Source organism: Dioscorea cayenensis, chromosome 9, assembly GCF_009730915.1.
Source record: "Dioscorea cayenensis subsp. rotundata cultivar TDr96_F1 chromosome 9, TDr96_F1_v2_PseudoChromosome.rev07_lg8_w22 25.fasta, whole genome shotgun sequence".
Lineage (NCBI taxonomy): Eukaryota > Viridiplantae > Streptophyta > Magnoliopsida > Dioscoreales > Dioscoreaceae > Dioscorea > Dioscorea cayenensis.
The window spans coordinates 2154899-2182043 of NC_052479.1; the positions used below are offsets into that span (position 1 = coordinate 2154899).

At 32.2% G+C, this 27145-nt stretch overlaps 4 protein-coding genes across 4 annotated transcripts; 2 read left to right on the forward strand and 2 right to left on the reverse strand.

Moving 5' to 3' along the window:
- Positions 1-1173: 1173 nt before the first annotated feature.
- On the forward strand, positions 1174-5196 carry LOC120269266 (probable serine/threonine-protein kinase PBL1). Its single transcript, XM_039276598.1, has 5 exons — positions 1174-1316; positions 2297-2917; positions 3493-3750; positions 4119-4238; positions 4399-5196. The coding sequence occupies exons 2-5, from the start codon at positions 2327-2329 to the stop codon at positions 4996-4998; spliced, it is 1569 nt and encodes a 522-aa protein (XP_039132532.1). The 5' UTR covers positions 1174-1316; positions 2297-2326; the 3' UTR covers positions 4999-5196.
- A 3042-nt stretch (positions 5197-8238) lies between these two features.
- On the forward strand, positions 8239-10472 carry LOC120269095 (taxane 13-alpha-hydroxylase-like). Its single transcript, XM_039276381.1, has 4 exons — positions 8239-8642; positions 9191-9735; positions 9852-10045; positions 10146-10472. The coding sequence occupies exons 1-4, from the start codon at positions 8239-8241 to the stop codon at positions 10461-10463; spliced, it is 1461 nt and encodes a 486-aa protein (XP_039132315.1). The 3' UTR covers positions 10464-10472.
- Positions 10473-12166: 1694 nt separating this feature from the next.
- Positions 12167-14005, reverse strand: LOC120269415. Its single transcript, XM_039276750.1, has 3 exons — positions 13475-14005; positions 13259-13362; positions 12167-12583 (listed from the first exon to the last, which is right to left on the reverse strand). Exons 1-3 carry the CDS (start codon positions 13907-13909, stop codon positions 12256-12258), a joined length of 867 nt encoding a protein of 288 aa, XP_039132684.1. The 5' UTR covers positions 13910-14005; the 3' UTR covers positions 12167-12255.
- A 6798-nt stretch (positions 14006-20803) lies between these two features.
- LOC120269112 (probable LRR receptor-like serine/threonine-protein kinase IRK) lies at positions 20804-24614 on the reverse strand. The gene is made up of 2 exons (XM_039276396.1): positions 22824-24614; positions 20804-22477 (listed from the first exon to the last, which is right to left on the reverse strand). Exons 1-2 carry the CDS (start codon positions 24266-24268, stop codon positions 20995-20997), a joined length of 2928 nt encoding a protein of 975 aa, XP_039132330.1. The 5' UTR covers positions 24269-24614; the 3' UTR covers positions 20804-20994.
- Positions 24615-27145: the final 2531 nt, after the last annotated feature.

Here is a 27145-nt window from a genome sequence, read left to right on the forward strand (position 1 = left end):
ATCCACGGCTCAATTATTTGGGAGTATTAAATTATTTGAAGACTTTTACAACATATTGATTATTTATAAATTAATAAAATAAAAAAGTAAATTAAATCTATTTAAAACTATTTATTTAAAATCCCCAAAATATAATCATTATTTCAAAATCATGAAAGAATATTTTATTCATTATTTTTAAACATTAATATTTTTATTAATAATACTTTTTTGTATTTAAATCAATGGTTCAAATAAAAATCACACATCTAATCATTTGCCAACAATTTTATATTTTATTGACACTATATCTTTTGTGTGTGAGATAAAACCGACGATGACGAACAAAATGAGACATGTGATAAAACAAAAAAAAATCAGACTCATTTATTACATGTGCTTGTTCACATAAAAAATCATATGATTTAATTTTTTTTTCCTAATAAATGTCATACTATATTTTTAATTATATCCAAATATTTATATTGATCTCTAAAAGAATAGAATAAAATTTTAATATCTAATTCAATAATTTTTATGAAAATATTCATTTTTCATCTTTTTATCAACTTCAATCAATTAAATATAATTCATACGATAAACTAATATAAAACTTTTTCAGAAACCAAAGTTCATAGTACGATGATATTGATCTCACTATGAAAAGTATTAGTGTGGAATATTTAAAAAGTTCTTAGTTCAAGTCTCATAGGAGGCAATGCAATGATGGTAATGGATTCTAGTTATTAGTATAAATTTGTAATCCTCACTTCACGTACCTGGTGAAAAACACATGGTTGGAAATTCAATTCCCACTTCATGCGTACTTTCCGACTGAGCTTCTCGTATTTATCAAACAAAATTTTTTTTATCAAAATCATAAGATATTTTAATAAATAGGTCATAACCAATCATTAACTCTGACATATTTCAGGTCATTTTATCACATTTAATTAACTGAATAATAATAATAATAATAATAATAGGTAATAAATTTTGGAAAAAAAAAAAAAGAAAAATAAAGGGTAGAATGGGAATTTAAATGTTGGGAAGGGGTAAAATGGTCAAAAGGACCCAAGAGGGAATATAAAAAAGGTTTGGCCTGCTTCGTAGTTTTCGCAATATCTCTCAGCTTTGACCAGTGTTGCTGGGTCTCCATCCATCATCATCATCTCTCTCTCTCTCTTTTTTCCTTTTTATTAATTTGTTCTTCTGATTTTTCTCATCCTTCCCTTTTACTTCTCTCTCTCTCTCTCTCTCTTGGGTGCCGAGCCGTCCGCTACTCCTCCCTCCCCGCCTCTCTCTGGCTGGAAGAACGCTGAAAGGGTTTCGAAGAGGTTTGGATTCATATTCTTTTCTTTGAGTTGGATTTCTTTTATATTTCGTTTTGAGTGTAGATTTGTGGAGTTTTGTCGGGGTTTAGTGGATTTATGTTGAGAATTGTGTGAAAGTTTGGATTTTGCTTGCGTTGTTTGCGAAAAGGTGGTCTTTTTGTGGACTTTGGGATCGTTTTGGGGTTCTCCTTAAAAAAAAAAAGGATGGTTTTGTTAGGGGTTTCCCCGCTCTTGTGTTTTTTATGAGATGTTATGCGGGAAAAATGTGATTTTTAGAGAAAAAAAAATTTTGGAAGGGGGTTAAGGTTTTGCTTGTTTAATCCATGTGGAGCTTGGTGGGATTTATCTTAGATTATTGCTTGTTATTCGGGATGTACAGAATTTGAGGATGGTGTTTGATTTGTGGAAATTGGCTGTTTCAGATTGGCATGGATTACTGGAGCTTAATCTAAAATATTCTCTTTTTTTCTGTAGATAAATTCATTTTTCCTGAGATTAATTGACATGATTGTTGCTTAGAAAGTATATTTACCTAAGGGTTATATGTGGAATGCCTAGAAATTAGAATTATAGATATGAGCAGTCAATGAAATTGTTTGATTCCTCTGTTATGTCTTTAACTTTTTTTAAATGAAGTTTCTCGTAGAGTTTGATGATAGGAAGAAAAAATTTATCTGAATGTTGGCAAATTTCCACTCTCTCAATAGGGATGCACTAATACACCAATATCATTTTTAGTTCTTCTTTGTGTTGACTAGAGCTATTAAATGTTTGTCTCATTATGTTTGCCTTCTTTGTTTAAGTCATCAAGATATCTATTGTAATTTGTGAATGAAGAGCATTTAGTTGGGAGCAGTTCTCGTAATTCTTCTGTAATTTCTACAAATTGAATGTTCTGTCATCAACATTTTGAATGAATTCATGATAAAACTCATTTTTTTATGTCCTTTTGATCATGTTCCTTACTTGTATTCTGTCTGCAGGGGAAATTCGGCTTTGTAAATATTGTCTCAATGGGCTGCTTCATTGTTTTGAGATGCAAGAAGAAGATATATGAACATTTTGTTGGTAGGAAATCTGTAAATGTGAAGGAGAAGAAGGATACCACTCTTCCTGATTCAAGGCTGCGTGAACCGTCACTTCAGTCTGCCCCGCCAAGCTTCAAATCTAGAGCCAAACCTATTCAGTCAGTGAATAACAGTAGAGCTCGTGCACTGTCAGCTCCTTCAAGTTTACATTTGGCAGACCAAGAAGCTTTTGCAGTGTTGGAAAGTTTGGAACAGGATGATCTTAAGAATAGAGGTGTGATTGCAAACCCTCTGCCTCTACCTCTTCCTTATCCCCACGGTTCTTCTAATTTCAAGAATGCGGGAAGTTTCAATGGTCGTGGCCCTATAGATACTTCTGGCCCATTGCCTCTGCCTCCGTTAGGGAGTGGTGTCCTTCGCAACTTCTCTTTTGATGAAATTTCAGCTGCTTGTCAGCATTTCTCTGTTGATAGATGTGTTTCGGAAAGTATTTCTTCTGCTGTTTACAAGGCTTCTTTTGGAGATGATTCTAGGAAGCTTGAAGCCACTGTGACTCGCCTACTTCCTTCTTCACAGGTAACGTGAACAATTACCGTAGTTACCTATGTTAATACCTTTCACAACTTTCACTTTGTTTAGAAGAAAACAAACCTTCTCAAGTGTTAACATGTCTGCCCACAATGTTATAAACCATTCTTAATTGCTCTTAGTTAGCACATATTAAATTCTAAAAACATCAGACTTAGCGCATTCTATATGGGGGAAATGTATTATGCGGGGAGAGTAGGTTAGACATTATGAAGGTGTGGCTAAATCTAAACAACATTTCTTTACCTTTACTTATAAATATTCTATGTGTCACAATTAATCTCATACCGGCTTTGCTTCTGGCCACGATGCCCTGTATCTTGTTCCCACCTTTTGAAGATTGGTTACTAATGAGCCTTTGTGCTGTAAGTTCTTGTTTAGGATATTGAATAGATCACTCTTCAAAGTGAGAACTGATCAAACATCTTTAATTTATAGGATTACATTTGTATATTATTCACGATTCCATTGTCTATTAATATGTATGTATAAACACTGAGATAATACATGAAAATTCTGATTTTAATTAACTTCTGAAACAACCATGGCTTATAATATTGCAGGGGTTAAAGGATTTTGTGAATGAGGTCAACACAATAGCATCACTGCAACATCCGCAATTGTGCAAGTTGCTTGGTTTCCATGCACGTGAGGGCTCTGAACATAGAATGTTGGTTTATGAGAGGCTCTATCATGGAAGTTTAGATCGTCTTCTTTATGGGAGATTTGAAGGTCCTTTCATTGATTGGTCTACACGGATGAAAGTAGCTCTTTGTGCCGCAAAAGGTCTTGTGTATCTGCATGAAGAAGGACCTTTTCAGGTAATTTCACTCAACATTTCTGATGTTCTTTTATCTCATTGAACTTGAGCAAATAAGTAAACCTTTTCTCGTTGAATTATAATAGTATGGAACATTGGTTTCTTGATATTTTCAATATGGTTTTCTACTATCAACATGAATGTTCTTAAGAAAGTTTGATATACTTGTGATTCTGTTGGAACATATATAGCACTTGTTCTTTCTATATCATGTCTGAATGCAATTTGAATTGCATGGATCTTTTCAATTTAGAGTTTCTTATGCATTAAAAATGTGAAATAGTTTGCATCCCTTTTCATGTAAGTTATAGTTCTGAAACTCTCTTTATTTAGACTTTTTTTTACCTTATCATTGTTTGTAATTTCCAGGCCATGTATAATGAATTCTCAACTGCAAACATACAAGTTGACAAAGATTTCAGTGCAAAGCTCTCAGGATATGGATGTGTCAGCTATAATCCAGACGTTGAGATCTCAAATTCATCTGTGGTAAGATCTCTAAATCAGCATGCTCAAGTAGAAAATGGCATTCATTAAGACCAGATCAGTGACTGATCTAATCAAATTATGAAATTGTCGTGAAAATTACTGATGATAATAGCAATGATTTGGTGAAATGTCAGTGAACATCATGTCTTTCTTTGAACAGGCTACTGGGAATCTATCTGTAGAGACATCCGAGAGAGTAATACTCACGCCCAAGAGTAATGTGTGGAGTTTTGGCATTGTTCTCCTTGAGTTGCTCACTGGCAGAAAGAACTATGACTCCCGCCACCCGAAAGAAGAGCGGAACATTGTCAAATGGAGCAGGCCTTTTCTTGCAGACGATTGCCGGTTAGCACTAATCATTGATTCCCGCATCAAAGCTCGAGTCCCCCAGAAAGCTGCACGAATTGTCACCGACATTGTTCTGAAATGTCTCCAGAAAGACCCTTCAGAAAGGCCAACAATGAGAGCCATTGTCGAATCTCTGAATAGCATTCAAGACATGAAATACCCATGCAGGTTCCCCCTGCAAGAACCATCAGCTGTAGCCGGAAAACCAATGATCAAATCCCCGAGCTTCAACAATATCACCTCTCCGGCACCACCACTGAACTTCTCATCTTCACCTCCATCAAAAATCCCACCATCAATATCATCACCGAGGTCCTCATCGGTGATGCTCCAGCCACTGCAACCTTGTTCATCAAGCAAGAAACTATCTCCGACACCCGCACAGCGATGGCCCGGCGTCGAGGGCTTTTGATTGTTTATACTATTTTTTTTTTTTTTACTTATAATTCTTAATATTCTTTTTGTTTCTTAAATGTGTGATTCAAAAGTGATATAGAATATAAGCAAGCTATGTTTCTTTTGCTCCTGCCAGTGAGCATTTAGGATGAGTATTTTGTGGATAGACATAAAGTTGCAAGTTTTCTTATGAATGTATATCATTTTTCTGTAAGCTAGACAGTTTCAGTTCCAAAGCAAGAGTACACATCCTTCATTTATGTTCAGGAGGAAAGAGATGTGTGATTGGGTTACAATTGAACTCCATACTGATACTATTGATAATCATGTATATTTATTGAGATATTAATCTTACTAAATGTAGATATTTTTATTTATTATTCTTTGCTAATTGAAAAGTCTAAGTTTGGTTGGTGATGTTTAGGTGGTTAAAAATTAAGGATTTCTGTTGGTTTTGACAAGTCAGCAACCATTAATTTCTCCTCCTTAGCAAAGTCCATTTCTAGATTTTGACAATAAAAACATAAAATAACTAGTCCTAAGTAATTAATTATGGTGATGGATTATGATCGTCTTCTGTGAGGTTATATATATACATATATAAGATCTTAAAACCTTAGTCACAATTTTGCCAAAAAAACCATTTTATTTAAGTGATTCTGGTTTAATTGATTAATTGATTCAAGTGGTTTTGATTTAAATGGTCAGCGGGATTAAAATTAAATTTATATTTTTGTTTTAAACAATAATTTTGTCATCACAAATTTTATAGGGCGTTAGGACCATGGAATTTCATGTTCATTTTCCAACGTAAATAATTAAATGCACACTAAAAATCAATGTTAAAAGTAAATTTAAAGTATTAAAAAAACCTTATTATTAAAACATCACTTATTATGTTCTAGTTAAATGTTCCACAAAATAACAAAAACGATGTTTTTCCAATCCATTTAAACATCATGGTAAAAAACCAAATATGTTAGAGCACTAGAATTTTTATTTTATCTTATTTATTTATTATAATTTTTTGCTATGACTAAAAAAAGGATTGAAAGACAAAATAGAACTCAAACAGAAAGAGAAATGCCAGCTTCTAGAGCTGCCTTTTTCAACCAGTTTGGTAAATCAAGGCCCCTAAAATAAAGAGCAAGATCCTTTCTTCTCCGCCCATGAAGAGCCAGATTGTCCGCGATGCCATTTCAATCCCTGTGAATAAACTTCAAATCAGTATTCAGCCAGCACTTAAGTTGGCACGCTCAACCTGCGGACCTCGGACATGACAACCGTCGCGATAACCTGAGGATGGATACCCCACCACTCTACCCTCAGGTCATTATAGTGCTGACAAAAAACCTAAAGTTAACAACATCAAACAACAAGTATAGAGTAGGGGAATTCAAAGATACGTAAGGGAAGTAACAACAACAACAACAACAACAATAGCAATACTTAGGCACAAGAGTTTAAAAAGTATTAAAATACACAATCATGCAGACAGAGTTTTCAACATACTAGTGGATTCAAGACTTTATACAACATGTTCATGACAAAAAAACAAACATACATGAAATAAGAATTGAACGAAGAAGAAAGGCTAGCAAATGCCAAGCACACCGCTTCACTGCAGCACTATTGCATACTAAAGCCTAGGAAGAAGAATGAGGAGTGAGTAACCTAGGTCACTCAGTGAATGGGTTAGCACAACTCTTAAAGAATATACCAAAATAAAATTGATATAAATTTCCAAAATAAGTTTTTACCAACAATACACACATTAGAACAATTCCAAATATATATAACAACATGTATAATACGAGTTTTCAAAATTCATAAAACATAATACACCGTCAAATCAAACTTGTGAGAGATTTTCCTCCTAAGATTGACAGCTGGGATTCGCTCCCTCATCACAGTCTAACATAGCACTACAAAAGATATGCAAGAAAAAAATATAAACTCTTTAAAATACCAAGTCCTCATCGAAACCCCAGAAGCAGTGATCTTTCGTTGTGGCCGCGGCTAAGTTCAGAGCTGTCAAAATACTCATGCCCTTGATGTTAATTCATCGGTCCACCATGTGGTGATCTCGGCTTCCCGATGAATATTCAATCAGAGCTCTACACTCCCACATGAACTGGATCATTAAGTCTGTCGGTCTTCTAGTCACCTCAATAGAATGCCCGTGAAACTCGCCTATGCAGTAGGATGTCACCAACCAAATAATACAAACATGCATCTCACAACGAGGAGTCCATAGACATGACAAAAATATCTGTCATTTCTACAAGGAAATTATGAATGCATAAGCATAACCAAAGTTTTGTAAAGCAAATTAATTCACAACTTACTAAACAAGTATCATCCTGAAAACCTTTCGTTTGAACAACAATATTTTGCAAGTAGGAAGTACCAATAATAAGTTTACTTCAAGACATTCAAAGCCCCAATTCAAGTATTAAAACTAAAGAAAACTTCAATCAAGCAATATTATATATATATATATATATGTGTGTGTGTGTGTGCATGTATCATTCTAATAGAATTATGCATAACAAGCCCACTCACAACTTTGACGATTAAATTTCCCAGACGTGCTAATGATCCTCCGCCAGCTCCTTGTCTCAAGCCAAGACTTCACCGCTTTGCCAAAACACAAACAAAAACATCAACAAGTATATTTAGAAAAATAAATCAAATAATTAAAGCCTAAGTTTGTCTAACAAACTATAAAAGAGTACTCCCAAAAATTGATCTGAAACTGGTCAAGCAAAATGACAATATAAACGATATTGTGTAAAAGGGGAAAATTACATATTGTTATGCTGTACATAGCTATAAATCACATTTTAAATTGTATACCGGTTACGTGTTACATCAACACTATACATGAAAATAAATAAAATTTGTAATCTTCAAAATGATTTAACAAAAATTAATAAAAAAGCATCTTAATGAACAAGGTTAAAGATTTGCAAAACACTTGAAAATGACTTGAGAGAACAACTATCCTCCAAATGGCAAGTGAAACACGAATAATGTACACATCTAACATGAGATTTATACACTGCCTACATGCAAAGAAACAACCAAGAATCATAGGAAACTCAGAAACATGAATCTTTCTCTATCTCATGAACATCCAAAAACAATGGAATATTAATTAGCATCCTCTTCTATATATATATATATATATATGTATAATTAATGATAGAAATATAGATCAATCTTTACAAGCTAGAGACCAAATAAGTTCATAATGGTAGAAGTAGAAGGAAACTCAGTGCTTGCTTTGATTATAGTATTCTCAGCTTCCATCATCTTGTTCTTCTACTACTACTACTGTTATTATTACCATATATATGAACACCATGGTAAGAATATTCCTCCGGGATCACTAGGTTTTCCGGTGATCGGAGAATCATGGAGCTTTGTTAAAGCTCAAAGGGAAGATAAAGGAAGTGAATGGATTGAGAAGAGGGTGGCCATGCATGGCACTGTCTTTAAGACCTCCCTTATGGGCTGCCCTACTGTCGTTGTCACCGGCCGAACCGGTAACAAGTTTGTGTTCTCCGCCGATGATGAGAGTCTTAGTGTTAAACAGCCTCCTTCCATTGCAATGCTCGTCGGAAAGTACAATGTTTTAGAACTCACAGGACCAAGGTAGTTAATGCTCATACATCCTTTATATTATCTATTTTTATGTGTACCATATATATATATATATATATATATATATATTAGAACAATTATGAACAGTGGGACTTTCAAATGTTTAGAGGTCAAGTTTTGCCATATGGATATGATGGTGATGGATCATGGTCGAATAGACTTACAACTCAAAATCCAATATCGCTATAGTATATGAGTTGGATAATCAATTCCCAGTTTATACATATCCTGATTAAATCCACTTGTAACATTTGTCAAAATAAATAAATAAAGAAAAATAATAATGGAGAATAGAGCATATGAATTTCATTTGCAATACTTTTGCATTCTCATTGTACTCTATTATTCTCTTCTATGTTAGAATAAAATTATACAAAATAACGTTTTTACATTTTCATATTTAATCAGTGATCAAAATGGACAAAAATTCAATATTATTTAGAGACCAATTATGATTAACTACTATAGAAGATGTTGCCTTATATATGTTAATTAATTTTCACTTAATTATCTTAAGGATTGTTAATGTTTCAATACAGATACAAGCATGTGAAGAGTGTAGTAATGAGGTTTTTGAAACCAGAAGCAATCCAAGAATACATAGATCCAATGAACAGTATAATGAAGAACACTCTCAACAGCCTGAAAGTAAAGGACAGTGTCCTAATTGTACCACTTATGAAGAGACTCACCTTCAACATCACATGCAGCCTCTTGTTTGGCCTGCATGATGAGCCAACAAACGATGCCTTATTTGAAGACTTCTCACACTTATTCAAAGGCCTCTGGTCGGTCCCTTTGAACCTCCCCGGCACTGCATTCCGACGAGCATTGCATGCGAGATCAAACATTGTCCAGAGAGTAACTCCCATCTTGAAAAGCAGAAGAAAGAAGATCATTGAGGAGGTTGTGAATGCCAATTCTGATATGTTATCTGGTTTGATAACTCGTTTAAGTGATGAGGAGATCATAGATAACTTTGTGGCCTTGATGGTTGCTAGTCATGATACTACTGCAATTCTCTTGACTTTGATGGTTTGGAAGTTGGCTAGAGATCCTCAGATTTATCAAAAAGTCTCTCAAGGTATATATTAACCTATATACATAAATACATACAGGCATATAGTTAATTTTTTTCACATGATATATATCTCATTATTAATCTAATTTATATAAATGTACTTGGTAATCTTTCATCAGAGCAAAGTGCAATCATAAAAGAAAGACAAGAAAAAACAAATGGGAAGCTTACATGGAGTGAAATACAAAAGATGAAGTACACTTGGAGGGTTGCACAAGAGATTATGAGAATGATTCCTCCAGTGTTTGGTAACTTTAGAAAAGCCATGAAAGATATCAACTTTGCAGGTTATGATATTCCCAAAGGTTGGCAGGTATGTATGTAAAAAAAATTAATACATATAGGTCTAATAAAACCAATGTGTGACTATTAATTAAGTTGAATATTTTAAGATTAATATTTTTCACTTGAAGGTATTTTGGGAAGTTACTCAAACTCATATGAACAATGGGATATTCGAAAATGCGACAAGTTTTGATCCTTCTCGATTTGAGAATTCATCAAGAAGTATTCAGACTTTCACTTACATTCCATTTGGAGCAGGATCAAGGATGTGCTTAGGCAATGAGTTTGCAAGAGTTGAAGCTCTGACAGTGATGCATCACTTAGTAACAAACTTTGAATGGTCTCAGCTGATACCTGATGAACCAATAACTAGAAATCCAATGCCTTATCCTTCCAAAGGTCTTCCAATCAAACTCAAAGTTAAAGAAACTTCAGACATGCTCTAGTTTAATTAGTCGAAGCTTTATCTTATTTTAAGGTTTGAAGTTCTTTGCTTTGAACCATGAATGTTTAAGTACCATCTATGTACTGTTGTTTTGTATTTCTGTTTGGTTGAGATAAACTTTTAGTTGTTGGAATTTGCTTTTAAGTGGAAAGTATGTAAATGAATATAATAATATTGAATTATTATGTAATTAATATATATTGAATTTGTGCCAAATAGTTCATACCCAAAAATCTTCTGCTCAGCTGATTTTATAATTAGTTTTCATTATAAATGAATATTTTTTGAGTTATGATTTAGGACAGAGCTCGAGCCGGTAGCCAATTCTGCCAAGCCATACTTGAATATTTCAAAACTTCACTCCGCTGGATTGGCTTGATTACAACTCGGTGCATAGTTTCTATATAATTATAACTTTTATATGAATCTTTATATAATTTTAAATAATGATCATACTAACTCTATATACAGAATTACGGACTTATAGATCATGTGCAAGAAAACAAGCATGACAAGAACTACATAATTAAGTATATATTCATAAATAATTAAGTGCTTTCCCATAAACAATTAATAATCAAACTCGAGTTTCCTCCATAAATGTACGTGCATAGAAAATTATGCAGTAAAGTTGAAGTGCTTGAGCCAATTCCGTTCACATGTTTCCAACTCAATCAAACCAAAAAAATCACAACATAAGCTTTTGGAAAGCGATTATATAACCATATGCACAATCATTAAGGTCATCACTATCATCAATACAATATATATAACATCTTAAATTGATTAAATGGTAAATGCTTGGGACATTTAAAAAATTAATTTTGAGTTCGAATTATATATATATTATAAGTTTATTCTTAATTATCATTATTGATGAGTTTTTTTTTAATTTATTTGGGATCACTTTTTCACGAGCTTGAATTTAAAAATGAAGTTATATTAAGTACATATTATAATTAAAAGAATAGTTCCCTCCTATATATATTTCTCCTACTTTATTTAATTCATATATAGGACTACTATCACAATTTTTTGTTAAATGTCATTTGTTATCACTTGCTTGTTGTATATATATATATATATATATATTGCTAGTTGTATATTTGAATATTTTAAGGGATCTAGCTAGAAATGACAATTAGCCCAGCTAGCATTAATTGACAATGAATTTAATATGGTTCACCTACTAATTAGAGTAATCAACTTGCTGTCAATTCTTTCCTGAATATTATTTCTTCTTGAATTCTTGTCTTTATACTCTTGTACATTAGCATGATAGGAATATCATCTACCCTTAGCTATCTAAATGTGATCCCATTTAGAATTTCACATGTATATTTAATTAATTATGATTAATATCATAATCCATGATCATTATTTTACTGCATCTTTAAATTAATGAATACATTGAATTGACTGAGTGTTTTAGGCTTTGAATCTAATTAATTAATTAACAAATTAGATTATGAAAGCCATCTCTCTCTGTTTCTCTTTCTCTCTTGTAATCTTAAAATGTAAATCTAAGGCAATCAATTAAGATGTAATTATTTTACAATATTCTTAGTGTATTAAGGAAATTCATTAACATGCGCTCATATTGTTTTTAGTATTTTATTGTATATATATCAAAACAAATATTAATTTCATGATCAATAAAATAATGAAATCAAAACCAAAATAATTTTAGTTTTTATTCCCATTAACTTCTAAAAATAAATATAAAAGAATTCAAATATTTAAAATTAATACACGATCTCATGCTCATGCATGTGTTTCAATACTATACTTCTTCACAGAGGAAAAGCATAAGGACTAGAAGGGAAGTCAGATGATCTCTTGACATTATAAGGACTCATGCCAACATTGTGACAAGGTGATCTCAATGGTGTTCCTACAGTTGGGCTTCTTGTCCTAGACATGTAGGACATTGAAGGTGTTCCCGGCATCCCCCCCGGCGTCATCATCGGACTCATTGGCCTCGATGCCATGCCGCTCCTCTCCGGCCTCCTTTCTCGGCCTCTCCTCGGCCCTTTCTCAGCCCATTTGAGCTCTTGCGACCTTACATTGTTAGGGTATTTCCAACAGTAACAGCCCATCTCTCCCGCCTTATGTATATACCTACCATGTATATATATGTACGTAGATTGTGGGTATTCTTAATGTATATCATACATATTATTTGGGCAAAATTAAAGCATAATTTTAATTATAGGATGAGAGATCAATGTATTTATTCAAATCCATATTTACAAAATATTAACCTGTGCATGTGAAACTATTAGTTATTCACTTACTAATACATCTTTTAACATGTACCAGCTGACCTATTTTAATTAGCCATATTATAATAAATTAATTAATTAATTAAATTAAATTCTCATGTTATGTTAAATGCAAATCAAATAAATGTATATATAACAAGTTTATCATGTTAATTATAGTATATATGAGACTTTAAATAATGTGTAAAATAATAAGGAATTAATGCATATGTGTTAATTAAGGAGATGAAAATCATGCCAAAAAGTTTAATTGCGAAAAACGAGTATGAGATATTCAAGTTTCTCTAGTTCGAAACTTGCTAAACACATTAATGGTAACGAATTCTCTAGTTATGTACGTGTTTAGGCTTGCAACACACGCAGCATGTCGCTCGGTGAGGCCGTGCAGGCTAGGCATGCCCCTTTGACGAGTATATTATTTTATGTGATCATGATAACTAAATAATGAAATTAATGATCAATGTGATCAATTTATGATAAAAATATAATTGATCATTTATGTTAGTTATACCTTTCACTGAATCTCCTTCCCAAGCACTCAATACACTTACGTCCTTCATGCATGTCTCCCATTCCTGTTAGAACACACTCTCTACAATACACCCTTCCACATACCTTCACATGAAAAAAAATTATTGCATAGATATTAACTGACTTCATAGCATGAAGAACTAAGTTAGTTATATATATATATATATATATACATATATATATTTGGGGTACTTACCAAGCAACGATGTCGAAAAATATAAATATATGTGTCACACATTGCGCAAATATTCGAATGAGGGATCCCTGGCCGCCTTCTCACACCGAGTTCATCGAAAGGTCTGTGCATCGGGCTATTCTCTACGACAACCATCAATGGCTTCGTCTTGTTTACACTATTTCTAGCCGATATTCTATAATTCATCTCATCTTCAATGTGTTGAAGATGTTCTCTAGTTCCTTCGAAGCCTTTGGAGAAATCTAAACTAGGTGACTTACTTAGTATCTCCTTATCTTCCCTAATGGGAGTCATCGCGTTTTTCCTCTCTGCAACTCCATTTTGTTGAAAGCTCGCAAGGTCTTTAAATGTAAGATCAGCGGAGTCATCTATGATCCCGCTATAAATTTCTTCGAGTTCCTGCCTTCCCTTTTCAGGGTTTAACCTTTCCCCCATTGAGAGAGTGATTAGGGTTTTGCTAATGAGTTTGTTTCAAAAAGAAGAAGAAGAAATTAAGGATAGAGTGATTAGGGTATTGCTAATGACTGTGTGTGCGGGTGTGTGTGTGTGTATAAATACTAATTAGAGGATTGGTAAGATATATGTATTGAGGTCATTGTTGAAATCCATTTACATAAAACTAAGAAAAGTTGGCAAAGTGATGAGTTGAATGGCTGGTGATTTAGTATTGAAAAGCTTGACATTGTCCGGAGCTTTCAAGGGACTCTTTCATGACCGGCCTAAGCTAAAGACAAGCATTTGGCCGGTCACATAAATTAACCATTTGATATATACATCTATATAATTTATAACCAACAACAAAAGAGTAATCATGTGACAAATGTCTTTGAAATGAAGAACTAGTTGTATATGTTCAAAGTTCATGTCTAGTTTGTGCTCCATTGTTGTGTAGACCATGAGAGTTTAAGGTCCTCAAACTTTGGAGCTTAGTAAAGTGCATGTGCATGCATTCCAATGATTTTTTTTTTTAAAAAAAAAATAGTCATAGGATTAAACTTTCACCCTCTGAGTAAGGAAAAAAATAAAATACCAATTTTTCTTATGGAACTTTTCTCTTTTTAATGATTATAATTATTATATAAAAATAGATTTGCATGGCTTGAACATTTCCTTTATTTTCATATATATGTGTGTCTGTGTGTGTGTGCGTGTGTGATTATTTTATATTATTATAAAATAATACATGATGCATTAATTCTATGTATATATTTATTTATATTGCCCTTATAATATTAACAGAATGTTTTGCATAGCAAATTAACTTATGTACAAAATATAATAAATTTAATTAAAAATATTATTGTATAATTTTAAAGCTCATCATAGAAAACCTAAGCTCTGAAAGACTTGCTAAAGGCCTTCAATCTCTTGCCATTATGTTGAAGACCGAACACCTGCCTCAAGAGCTTCTTAAGGGCTCTTGAAAACTTCGGCAACCTTCTCATCGCTGTGACATTCGATGGATTCATCGGCGGAGCTATAGAAATTTCTATCATGGCCAACCTCGACGGGCTTGGTTCCGAGAAGCTTCGCCGGAGCATGGCCTTGTTGAGCTGGTTTTCAATGATCTGCCGTTCATATTCATCGAACAGTGTGATTGGCTGATCACCAAAGCACACATGCAAGCTGTTTCTTGGCTTCTCCATTGGTTTAGGGTTAGGGTTAGGGTTCTTGAAGAAGAGAATGACTTTAATTAGTATCATACATAGGGAATGATCTCTTTACGAAAGAATGAGTTTAAAGGGAGACTTGACTTGTTATGGAGGCAAAGGCAAGCATAAGTTGGCCAGTCATGACATTGAAAATGATAATAGTTCCATATTGGTGGATTAAATAAATATTCGGTAAAAAATAATAATAGTCTCTTATCAGTTAATTAAATAATTAAATGTTTGGTACAAAATAAGAAGTGCATGAAGTGATATGTATGAGATTTTCTTTACATTAGTTTGATGTTCATCATCAATAGTTTGAAGAGTTTGATTAAAATTGGATTAATCAATTAAATTATTCAATGTCGACTTAATATTTATATGAGATTGAATCGATTCTATTTTGTTCACATAAATCATATTATTAAGAATGTGTATGTTTCAATGAAAACTAGACTAATTATTAACTCATTTTACTTAATACAATTGATTACACACTAATTTAAATTTGAATTGAATTACTCTATATATATATATATAATTTGGTTAAAACATTTAGAGATAAATCATATTATTTCTTGAAATACCTTTTTGGTTAACATCCCAGCTATTCACGGAATGTGAGAAGCAATCATCTACTTCCAAAAGAAAATAGAAGAATGTTTTGGAAGTAAAAATTCCCTAGGTATAATAGTACCTTGAGAACCAAGAAAATTCATAATTTGAATTATGTTGTTCAATTCTTTTGTCATATTCAATCAATTCAATTCTTTTTACTAGATTTATTTTTGTTAAATTTTTCTAAAGCGTAATTCATCATATTATTTGTTGATAAGCCTGAAAAAAATAAAATTATTAATTAAAACTAATTATAGAATAACTAGAATTGAAAAGCATGTAATTACCAGAATATATTGTATTTCTGAAGCTAAATACAAGATAAAAAAATTTGGGTCATGTTTTGAAAAAGAATTTTTAAAACTTTTCAAACATTATTTGAATGTAGTAGTATAATACACATTACTTTTAAAAATAGTAACATATATGCTATCAAATATTATAATTAAATTTTAAAAATCTAATGACGCACTTTTTATATGTCTATTGTTTGTCATATCAATTGATATCTCGGCTCCATCTTGACAACCAATTAAATAATAAAAATAATATATTAGATGGAATTAGTAAAATGATTCATTTCATTGGCTGAGGACTAAAATAAATATTTAAATATACTTTAAATACTTATTATGGATTTTAACATAAAACATTGAAATTTTAAAAAATATAATTTACAGTTATATACCTTATTGTTTATTTCAGTTCCATAGAAGTTTACTTGAAAGAAAGTAGTAGAGAAATCATTAGGTTGTATTTGTTTTGTAAAATTTGAAGTTACATTATCTTTTATTTGGTTTGAGATTCTAAAATTCCAAAATAAAACCAATTACTTCCATGGATGTATTTGGAATTACGCCCAAATTGGATGTAAGTCGAAATCCCGGGAGTTGAAAATCCTTAGATGATCTATATATATATATATATGTGTGTGTGTGTGTGTGTGTGTGTGTATACATACGCATACACATATATATACATATACATATATATTTACATAAACATACATAGGTAGTTTTACATATATATATATATATACACGCATACACACACATACACACATATACATATATTCATACATATGTATATATATATGTATATATATACACATATGTACATACACTTATACACATTTGCTTTTCAATTCTAAATTTACAAATCCTTCTAAATAAACATAAAATCTTATAATATAATAATTCTAGTTACATCCAACTAAATACAAGATTTGACTGTATTGTATTTTGAAAATAAAGTATTTCAAGTTTCATTATAACTGAAAAATACTGCATTTAGAATTATATCCAACCAAACTACAACTAAAATAAACTAACTTTTTCCCATTGCATATATTCATTTACTCCATTGCATGAAAGTAAGGGAACTTGCACTTGTCCAATTCAGCAATTCTTTAATTTTTATTTTTATTTTATTTTTTCAGTGTAGGAAGTGCTATATAAACCCACTTCCCTACTTTGAGATTTTTTTCATTTTTTGCAAAATAAACACTGGAATTACTATAACTTATATTAACTCTTCATTTTAGGCTATTTACCCCCGAGTAAAAATTTTTTATCAATCAAAACCGATATTTAGTGATAGTTGTTACATTTTGAGTTAAAAGGTTAAAAAAATTATACAGTACTCCTATTGTCAAAAGAACAATAATTTTTTCTTTGCTGAATGAAAAGTTAAGGCCTCAATTCCCTCTCACAATATTAGACTGCTTCTTACCGAGTAATGCCAGCTTATTAACTATTAAAACCAATATTTAGTGATATTTTTAATATTTTCAATTTAAAAATGAAAAAAAAAATTTATACCACTCCCGTGCATGTGTTAAGAAAATAGTAAACTTTTCCTTTGGCGAACGAAAGATAAAAGGCTCAACTCCCTCTCACAATAATTTTACACTATTTTTCCCAGAGTAAAATCCTCTTATCAATCAAAACTAATATTTAGTGATATTTGTTACATTTTGACTAAAAAAAAAAACATACAATGCTTCTATTGTTAGAAGAACAATAATTTTTCCTTTGCCAAATGAAAGGTTAAGAGCTCAACTCCCTCTAACAATATTAGACTGCTTCTTACCGAGTAATGTCCTGTTAACTATCAAAACCAATATTTAATAGTATTTTTTATGTTTTGAATTAAAAAGTTAAGAAAATTTATATTACTCCCATGTTTGAAGAATAGTAACTTTTTTATTTGACAAATGAAAGGTAAAAGACTCAACTCCCTATCACAATATTAGTTGAGATGAGTGGCTTGTCCATTTAAAAAAAAAATCAAATCATAAATGATACATATTTTAGGGAAAAAAGTTTTAATTTAAACAACTCTAAAAAAAACCATTTTGATTTGCAACTATAAGTTGTCTATTCCATTACATTAAACCTTGATAATATTTAAGTGCTACACTGATATATATATATATATTTAAAGCTGATGTATTACGCAGAACATGATCATGTGAACTTTTATTTTTCATGCTTCCCAACCAAGCAAAGTTGTGATGCATCCCTGTAAAGATTGTCTACCACTTTTTTTCCTCCCTTTTTTTCTTTTTGCCTTGATTTCAAAAAGCATGTGTTGACATTAGATTGATATATAATTTGAGCTATATCTAAAACAATTTTATTTTATTTTGTGTTACCAAAATAAATTTTAATATTAAAATGGAAGACATCTTAATTTTCTCTTATGTGAGAGTTGAACTAGTTTTATATGTTTTAAATATAACAATCTTTGTTTTGAGGATAATAGCAAAAATGTTCTGTTGGTATTATACATTTAGTCCAAAATGTTTTTATTCCATAAAACTGTACACTAATTCTATGATAAGATTTTAATTGATGGAAAAAATAGAAATATATCGCTATTTTAATTTTTATATTTTGAATTATAATTTTATTTCTTAATTGAGATGTCAAAGTTCCGCTTCATATTTCAAACAAAACGCGTCAAATTTACATAAATAAAAGTAAAATCTAAGAAAATAAAGACATTTATTTCAATTTTAGTTATTGGGTCTCCATTTAATTTTTTTTATTTCTAGATTTAAAGTTTGTTGGAGTATTTCAAACTTGAATATAACATATCTTAAAAAACTTTTATAATTAGTTTGTTCATGTTACAATCTGTAACCAAAATTTTATTTGGCTTGACCTAATAAAAAATTTGCAGTAAGACTTATATAATTTTTTAATTATGTGAAAATTTTTAAAAATTTATAGTAATAACTGAACGTATTTATGGAATTTAGATAATCAAACTATAATTATAGAGTAGGCCATAGTTTAGACTGAATCCAAAGCCAATACATATTTTAGGGTTTTATTATGATGAAATAATTTTGACAAACTGAGTTATATTTACATTTCAATATTATAGAATTATTTTCTCCTTCTTTTCTCTCCCTATAGATTTTCCTCCTAATTTTAGGTTTTTCATATAAATTTGAATTTTTTTTTTTTTACTTATTATCATTTGTTATTTCTTTCATATTCGAACACCTACTTTTAATCGAGGGAGCTAAACAAAAACAAAAACAAAAATTATTAATCTACCTAAAAATTTAAATAAATCCTATCAAACATAAAAATGATAACCTTGTATAGGTATATTCAAAAAAGGTTTGGACTTCCATCAAACCATTCCAAAACCCTAAAACCCCCCACCACCATTAGTGGGTCAAAGTTAGTGGAGGAGCAGTGATGCTTGTCTTCTTTTGAGAGTTAAGCATATTTCTCCTTCCTCATTGCTCCAAACCTACATTGTTCCCTAACATATATACATCACTCATAGATGTTGCTTTATATGTATATTTCAAAGTATATACATAGTGTGAGGATGATATCGTTTTGTCTCTAAATAAAGTAGTACTAAGTTTCTATTGTAATGGAGTGATGTCTCAACTCATCATCAAACAAAGCAGCTCTGCAACTCTCTTTTTTCCCCCTCTTTTTCACTTCTTTTCATTCTTCTTTACTTTTACTTTAGATCATGCATCATCCTTTTTTTTTTTTCACTCCTTCAATGGCAACTTCCTTTTTTAAATATATATATATATATATATAATGTCCATGGTGTTTCATAGAAAAAGAGTTTCTCATCATTGGGATGTTAGGGTTAGGGTTAGGGTTGTAAAGACCCCACACTCAAGCAAAATGTTTGTAAAAAGCACATCAGATTTTCAAACCTAGATAAGTAGATTTATTTATTTGTTTATTTATTGCATAAATAAGGATACCCCCTAGCTAATTTTGCATTGTTTCCCTTATAAAATTTTTATTGCATATATAATCTTGAAATAGTATTTTTGTAAAAAAAATAAAAAAATCTTTGTTTTAGACTTTTAATTCATCTACGTTAATTATATTCATCCATTTTCAAAATCCTTCTATTCGATCAGATAAATTACTAATTTTTTGTATAAAGATTTTTTAGCTGCACTCTGTTTCTTAAAAAAAAAAATTTGATATTTTCATTCACTATTTTATTTGATCATATAATTTTGAACTTTTTTAACTGTGAAAGTCCTTTGCTTAAATTGGGCAAAAAAAAAACACAAAAAAAAATAGGGACCTATATGTAATTTAAGTGCTTGACTAAAAGGGTAAATCAGTAAATGTCTCTGTTCAAAATGTAGGGAGCATCTTCAATTTCAGAAAATAATCAGGAACAAAGTGCCAAAGCTACCTTTTGACATGTTCTGTAGCACAATGAGCTAGTGCCATTCTTTATTCCCACAAACATCTACTTTCATTGATGGACTCATGTGACTGCCAGGTCTTTATCATTTCAGTTCCTCCATCTCTTTAGCTCTCAACCATATCTCCATTAATGGCCTCAAGCTCAAGGATTAAACAAAAACACTCACTCTTTCTTTGCTCTGCTCTTCATGTGGTGGAACTGGAATCTCACTTCCAACTGAACCCATGCATGTATTGATAAATGAGCCATTGATATTAATTAAATTAAACAAAAAAACCAAGTTGCATGGCATTGATCTTGTTAAACAACTCACAAAAAGACAGAATTAGTTGGGACACTGTGCTGAAAGGACAGACACTCTCTTCATTTGATCAGAATTAAAGTCAATGAAGTAAAAACTCCAATTTTCAGATTCTGAAGTTTAATCAGAAATTTGAGTTTTACTCCATTGAACAAACAAACATTGAACTAAAGAAAACATTGGAACAATCTCTCTACTTTCTCGATCTCTTGTTTCTTCTTCTCTTCTATTGTCTAAATTTGATTTAGTTCGTCGTCTCCGGGACTGTCTAGAGTTTCCTGAGGGCATCTGATTAGCTCAAGTATGTTCACAACTTCGCTCATGTCGGGCCGGCTTGATGGCACTTGAGAAGTACAGATTAGACCGAGTTTTATCACTGGGACGGCTTCTTCTGGCGGGAATTTCCCGTGAAGCCTCCCATCAACGCATTCCTCGACACAGCCTCCCTCTAATGCACCTCTCACAACATCACATAGCACCACCACATCATCCTCCATGTACTCCACCGGCCTCTTCCCTGTCACAATTTCCAGCACAAGCACTCCAAAACCAAACACATCACACTTCTCTGTGATCTTCACTGTTTTGCAAGCAAATTCCGGTGCCATGTAACCGAGTGCGCTTTGAATTTTGCTGCTCAAGACATATCGATCGAGCATTGGTAACAGCTTCGCTAATCCATAATCTGCAACCTTCGCTTCCCCTGTGCCATCAAGCAGGACATTGCTTGATTTTAGATTGTAATGGATGACATTGTGGCGATGAAGGTACGCAAGACTCCTTGCAATGCCAAGAATTATATCAAACCTTTCTTGCCATGAAAGAGGGTTCATTGGGGAAGTTTCATGGAGGTGTTTGTATAAACTGCCACCAGACACATATTCATAAATCAGCAGCTGCAGAGATGGAGTCCAGTAATAGCCTTCAAGAGTGACAAGATTATCGTGCCTCATCTTCCCAAGTTTCTTAACCTCCCGCTCGAAATCTTCTTGAGATTTTACAAGGCTCGAGACGGTGAGTTTCTTGATTGCCACAGGCCTACCATCACGAAGCATGGTTTTATAGACGGCACCAAATCCACCTCGCCCCAGCTCACAATCTTTGTTGAGGATCGCATGAGCTCCAGAACTGAAGTCAGGATCCTCACCGGAGAACATGACAAGCTTCCCAGAATTGGCATCAGTGCTGGGTGACTGGCTGTAGTAGCCATCAGAAAGAGTAAGAGCAGCAGCAGAGCGCGATGCAGAAGTAGATCGAACTCGAAGGTTAAGGACAGTAATGGTGATAACACCGAGCGCAATCAGCGCAGCAGCTCCTATAGCAATGAGTGCAGAGATGCTTAGGATGATTTTCTTGTGCGCGAGGTTCTCAGGGGACAATGCAGAGTCCGGTGAGGCATTGGAAGACGAGGAATTGGGATTGAGGACAATTGGCTTTGGAAGGACACCAGGGCAAGAGATGTTAACTACAGCACCGCAGAGGCCAGGATTGCCGGACACTGAAGAGGGAGGGATGGTGTTGAAGAAGTTGCCAGCAGGAAGGTCTCCAGAGAAAAGATTGTGTGAGATATTAAAGGACGAAAGACGAGGGAGGTCAGAAAGCTGCTTTGGAAGTGAGCCTGAGAGATTATTGAGTGATAAGTCTATGGTTTGAATATCAGTAAGGTTCAATAATGTTGGTGGTATTGACCCTGTGAGATTGTTATGGGACAAAATCCTGCACAAAAAGTTCATTTTCATTCCATCAGATATATGAATGTTTCTGATCACAATAAGATTAATCTCATATAGCTGTGAAATTTTGTAAAGATTTTAAGACAAGGGCCCAAACAAAGTTTTGACTAGGACAGCAGTGATTAGTGAACAGTTCTTTCAATCAATAGTTTTGGATGCAATGTTGGAAGATCTAAAGAGAAAGTTATAAGCAAACAAAGACATGTAAGGAAGCTCCAAAACTCCAAGAATAAGATCACTATCAAGGAAAAGTACCAAACCAAGTAATCCAATCAAATCAGATGAAGCATGGAAATGTTGACAGATAAAAGAAATGAAATGGAACTTACAAAGATGTGAGGTGAGAGCAATTCCCAATCTGAGAAGGGATCCCTCCAGTGAGAGAATTGCTCTTCAGCCATAGCTCCTTCAGTGAAACAGCTCCAACGATCTCCGGGGGAATGCTTCCGTTAATCTGATTCGCACTTAGATCAAGCACTTCCACCATTTTCAAACCTCCAATGTTTCTGGGGATTGAACCGACTAATGAATTGTGAGAAAGATTCAAGAACTGCAACCCTTGAATGCTTCCTATCTCTGCCGGAATCCAACCAGAAAAAGAATTTGCAGATAAATCCAACACACTCAGATTCTGATAAGAATTCACAGAAACTTGCAAAGGCCCACTCAATTTGTTCCCCGAAACCAGAATCTTCTCCAAATGTTGTTGAAAAATCCATGAAGGAAGACTACCAGTGATCGAATTCCGACTAAAATCCACTGATGACAAACTTCTACAACCCGACATCGATTGTGGCAAGCTCCCAGAGAAAAAATTCCCTGAAAAATTGGCCTCTTTCAACAGCCACAAATTACCAATGGAATCAGGAAATTTGCCGGAGAACCCATTGTTGGACAAATCCAAATGTTGCAAACTTTTTAATTCTCCAATCCAATCTGGAACTTCGCCAGAGAACAAATTGGAGCTCAAGCTCAAAGAAGAACACATAGAAAGGCTCCGCATTGTCTCCGGGAGGCTCCCGGAGAGAGAATTCTCACTGAAATCAATAGATTTAAGCAACGAACACCTTCCTATATCCTCCTGCAATGGCCCTGAAAGCCTATTTCCTCTCAAGCTAATCATTCTCAGATTGAAAAGCCGGTCCATTCCCTTTGGTATCTCTCCAACCAAATCATTGCCGGAGAGATCGAGCGCCCGAAGCTCGTTCGGAGACCAAAGCCCGCCGGGCAATGAACCAGAGAGCTTGTTAAACGAAAGATTCAAAGACACAAGCGTCGAGCAAGAGCCAACGCTCGCCGGAATCACCCCGGAGAACGCATTCCCCGCCAGAGAGAGAGCTCGCAGAGAGCCACATTGCGAGAAGAACTCATCAGGGATAGAGCCAGAGAGGCTATTGTTGCTCAGATCGATGTACTGGAGGCTGGGAAGCTTGGTGAGAGAGGGATTTAGGGTTCCAGAGAAGTTATTGCTGGAAAGGGAGAGCTTCCGAAGGGATTGAAGCTGGAGAAGGCCACGGCCGACCTTGCCGGAGAGGGAGAGGCCAGAAAGGGACACTTCGGTGACGCGCTTGCTCACCGGATCGCACAGGATGCCAAACCAAGGGCAAGGGTCGTCATCATCCTCGTTCCAAGAACCAAGCTTGGAGCCAGGATCAACAACATCGGCCTTAAAAACGATAAGCCCAAGCACATCGTCGTTAATTGGGCCGGCAGATTCCACCATGAATGGCAACAATGCGAGCAAGAAACCAAGAAAAACCGAGAAATCCCTCATCTTGCAAAGATTCAAGAGAGAAAGATGACAACTTTGGTGTGTGAAAACCCTAGAAATAGCACAAAGAGAGCGAGCTTTGCAAGGATTCAAGTTCGGAAGGAAGAGAGACAAGCAAGGGCGCCGACGGTGGAAGCATCGCCGGCGGCAAAGAGGAGCAATGAAGCTGGTGCCATGTAGAGTGAGAAACAGAGAGAAAGATGGGGTTTTTCCTGGCTGGTTTCCGTTGTTTTGATACAAAGAAAGAGAGACCTTTTCCTTTTGTACTACTCCAACACACAGAGAAGAGAGAAACTAGATAGAGAAGTAGTGTTTTTTTCACTGTCTTGGTGTTGGTGGTCTCTTCACTTGTCTCAAAAAAAGAGCCAGCTTTTTTTGTGTTTCAAAACAAAGAGAAACAAGAGAGAGAGAATTTTAGAGAGAGCGAGGATTAATTGGAGGACGTACAGAGTTTGGGCAATCAAATGGTTATGGAATCCAACGTGGATGAAAAATAGAAATAATAATAATAATAATAATAATAATAATAATAATAATAATAATAATAATAATTTGGGGGAATTAATCATGTAATTTTATTTAAATTATAATTTATTAACCGAGAATTATTATTGAGTTTTATTTTAATGGATTCGGGGTTTTAGAGGTGTTGTATTTTTCTGTTTTAAGGTTTATAATAAAGTTATAATAGTTCATAGAAATTATTAATTTATTTTTTAAAAATTTTTTGGCTATGTATGCATAATTTTCATCACTTTATATGACGTTTGTCCATATTAATAAATTTTTAAGTAATTAATACAGTACTATAACTAGATACACTCTCATATTTACTCCCTCCGTTTCTAGATAGTTCCTAAATATATGTGATGTTGCACAAGAATTAAGAATAATATTAAATTATCTAAATTTTAACATAAAAAATAATTAAATTACTAAACTACCTCTTTCTTTTGAAACAATATATTTTTTTTAATACTATCAATATTACTTTATTTATATAACTTAAAAAATTAAATATGAGTAAAATTGAAAAAAATAAATATTGTTTTGATATTGTAAAATGGTAATTATTTTAAAAAAAAAATTTCCTAAAATGATATGTATTTGGAATAAAAGGAGTATCTTTTATTTGGTAATTGAAAGAATTTTTTAATTAAGTTGTGCTTCACGAGTTTATAAAAAAAAACATAATAAATTTTGCTTTGTATAGAGGAGAAAATATATGATTAATGGAAAATAAAAAATTTTGTGTTTTTATTGTTTGATTAAAAAAAAAGTAATTTTAGATTCTCTGATTTTGTTTGTATTCTTGTCGTCAAATTTTAATTTAATTTTAATTCAGTGAACTTTTTTTTTAATAAAATTTATTTATTTTTTTTTTATTTTTTCTGTTTTTTCTTTGAAATTTAAAATGAAAGAATAATTAATTCCATTAAATTTGAGTATGCCCTAGCATTAATGCCCGTCCTTATTTTTTCAACCAAACGAGTTCTAGGGTTCTTAAATGGCAGGTGCACAGCACGTGACAATTAAATATTTGGAGGGCATGTCATTTAATATATACATTTTTTTTGTCTTTATTTTAAATCTTTTATTGGGAAAAAATATATATACAATTTACTAAAAAAAAAAGGCAATTGTATGAAATACATAGATTATGGTCACCGCCAAATAATTAATCATTTTACAAATAAATTAATCATTTTATTATTAAATTTTTCCTTAGGTGATGTGTTAACATGAGGTCATTTATATTATTAGTCAAAGGTCAAATTATATTAAACAAACCAAGTATACAATAATTTTTAAAAATTATTATAACTTAATATAAAAAAAAAATAAAACACGAAATCTTTTTAATTAAACGCTTAAACTTTAAAGAAATTTTATATTTCATCAAATAATATAAATATGTATATAAATTTTATTATAATTAGTTTAAAAGTCACTGTAGGCAAGAAATAAAGATTTTTAACATGTCCTAAGCTGCTACAGGCTTTAAATTAAAAAAATTATTACTTAAAGTATAGCAAATATTAAGATTTTCTTTATATATATATACATAATATAAAACACAAATATATATATATATATATATTATAAGCTTGATTAAATTTATTTTATTAACAATATATTTTTATTTTCGATTTACATAATATATTTATTTTAAAAAATATAAAAATTAACATTTTCTACTAGACAGAAGTATCAGAATTATTTTTATTAGTATGCTAAATAAATAGGAATTAATTAGTTTAATAAAAAATTAATAAATAATAAATATATTTTAAATAAATGAGTAAAATTTAATAATGCATTGTTATAAGATGTAAATCAGTGCTTGTGTATGGATTGATCACGTTATAAAAAATATTTTTTTTCTTTTTTTAATTCGTTTATTTTAGCTAATTGATAAAAAAAATCCGCTGAATTAGTTGGTAATCTAAATTATATAAAAAAATTATAATATTAATTTTTTTAAGATTATATTTTTTTAAACATATGTAGTCGAATGTAATTTATTGAAAGTTGTAAACATAAATTAAATATAAAAAATAAATTTTTAAAAATAATATTTTCTATTTTATAAATAAATAAATAAATAATTCAAATAAATCGAAATGAGTAATTTAAAAATCATATTCTAAGGTACCCCATAAGTATTTTTCCAAATGTGTGCAAATCAATGTCGTCACGAATCTCAAAGCCGTTTTCATCGTGTCCGAATAATAACCAATAAATCAGTGACACGTACAGTAGACTTCTGGTAGACAGGTGCACCTCGTTGGAAGGAAAGCGATGGAATTGATTAACTCTAAAATTTAAATTAATTAACTCATTAATTAATTAATTAAAAATGAATAAATGGGGTATTAA

Bases quoted from the DNA above. Each gene is read 5' to 3' on its own strand.
- LOC120269095 (XM_039276381.1), top strand. From the start codon at position 8,239: ATGGTAGAAGTAGAAGGAAACTCAGTGCTTGCTTTGATTATAGTATTC. The intron at 8,643-9,190 runs GTAGTTAATGCT...GTTTCAATACAG, and splicing joins TTAGAACTCACAGGACCAAG to ATACAAGCATGTGAAGAGTG. The intron at 10,046-10,145 runs GTATGTATGTAA...TTTCACTTGAAG, and splicing joins ATATTCCCAAAGGTTGGCAG to GTATTTTGGGAAGTTACTCA.
- LOC120269112 (XM_039276396.1), bottom strand. From the start codon at position 24,268: ATGAGGGATTTCTCGGTTTTTCTTGGTTTCTTGCTCGCATTGTTGCCA. The intron at 22,478-22,823 runs GTAAGTTCCATT...CTTTTTGTGCAG, and splicing joins TGCTCTCACCTCACATCTTT to GATTTTGTCCCATAACAATC.
- LOC120269266 (XM_039276598.1), top strand. From the start codon at position 2,327: ATGGGCTGCTTCATTGTTTTGAGATGCAAGAAGAAGATATATGAACAT. The intron at 3,751-4,118 runs GTAATTTCACTC...TGTAATTTCCAG, and splicing joins ATGAAGAAGGACCTTTTCAG to GCCATGTATAATGAATTCTC. The intron at 4,239-4,398 runs GTAAGATCTCTA...TTCTTTGAACAG, and splicing joins AGATCTCAAATTCATCTGTG to GCTACTGGGAATCTATCTGT.
- LOC120269415 (XM_039276750.1), bottom strand. From the start codon at position 13,909: ATGGGGGAAAGGTTAAACCCTGAAAAGGGAAGGCAGGAACTCGAAGAA. The intron at 13,363-13,474 runs GTAAGTACCCCA...TTTCATGTGAAG, and splicing joins TTTTTCGACATCGTTGCTTG to GTATGTGGAAGGGTGTATTG. The intron at 12,584-13,258 runs GTATAACTAACA...TATACATGGTAG, and splicing joins GGAAGGAGATTCAGTGAAAG to GTATATACATAAGGCGGGAG.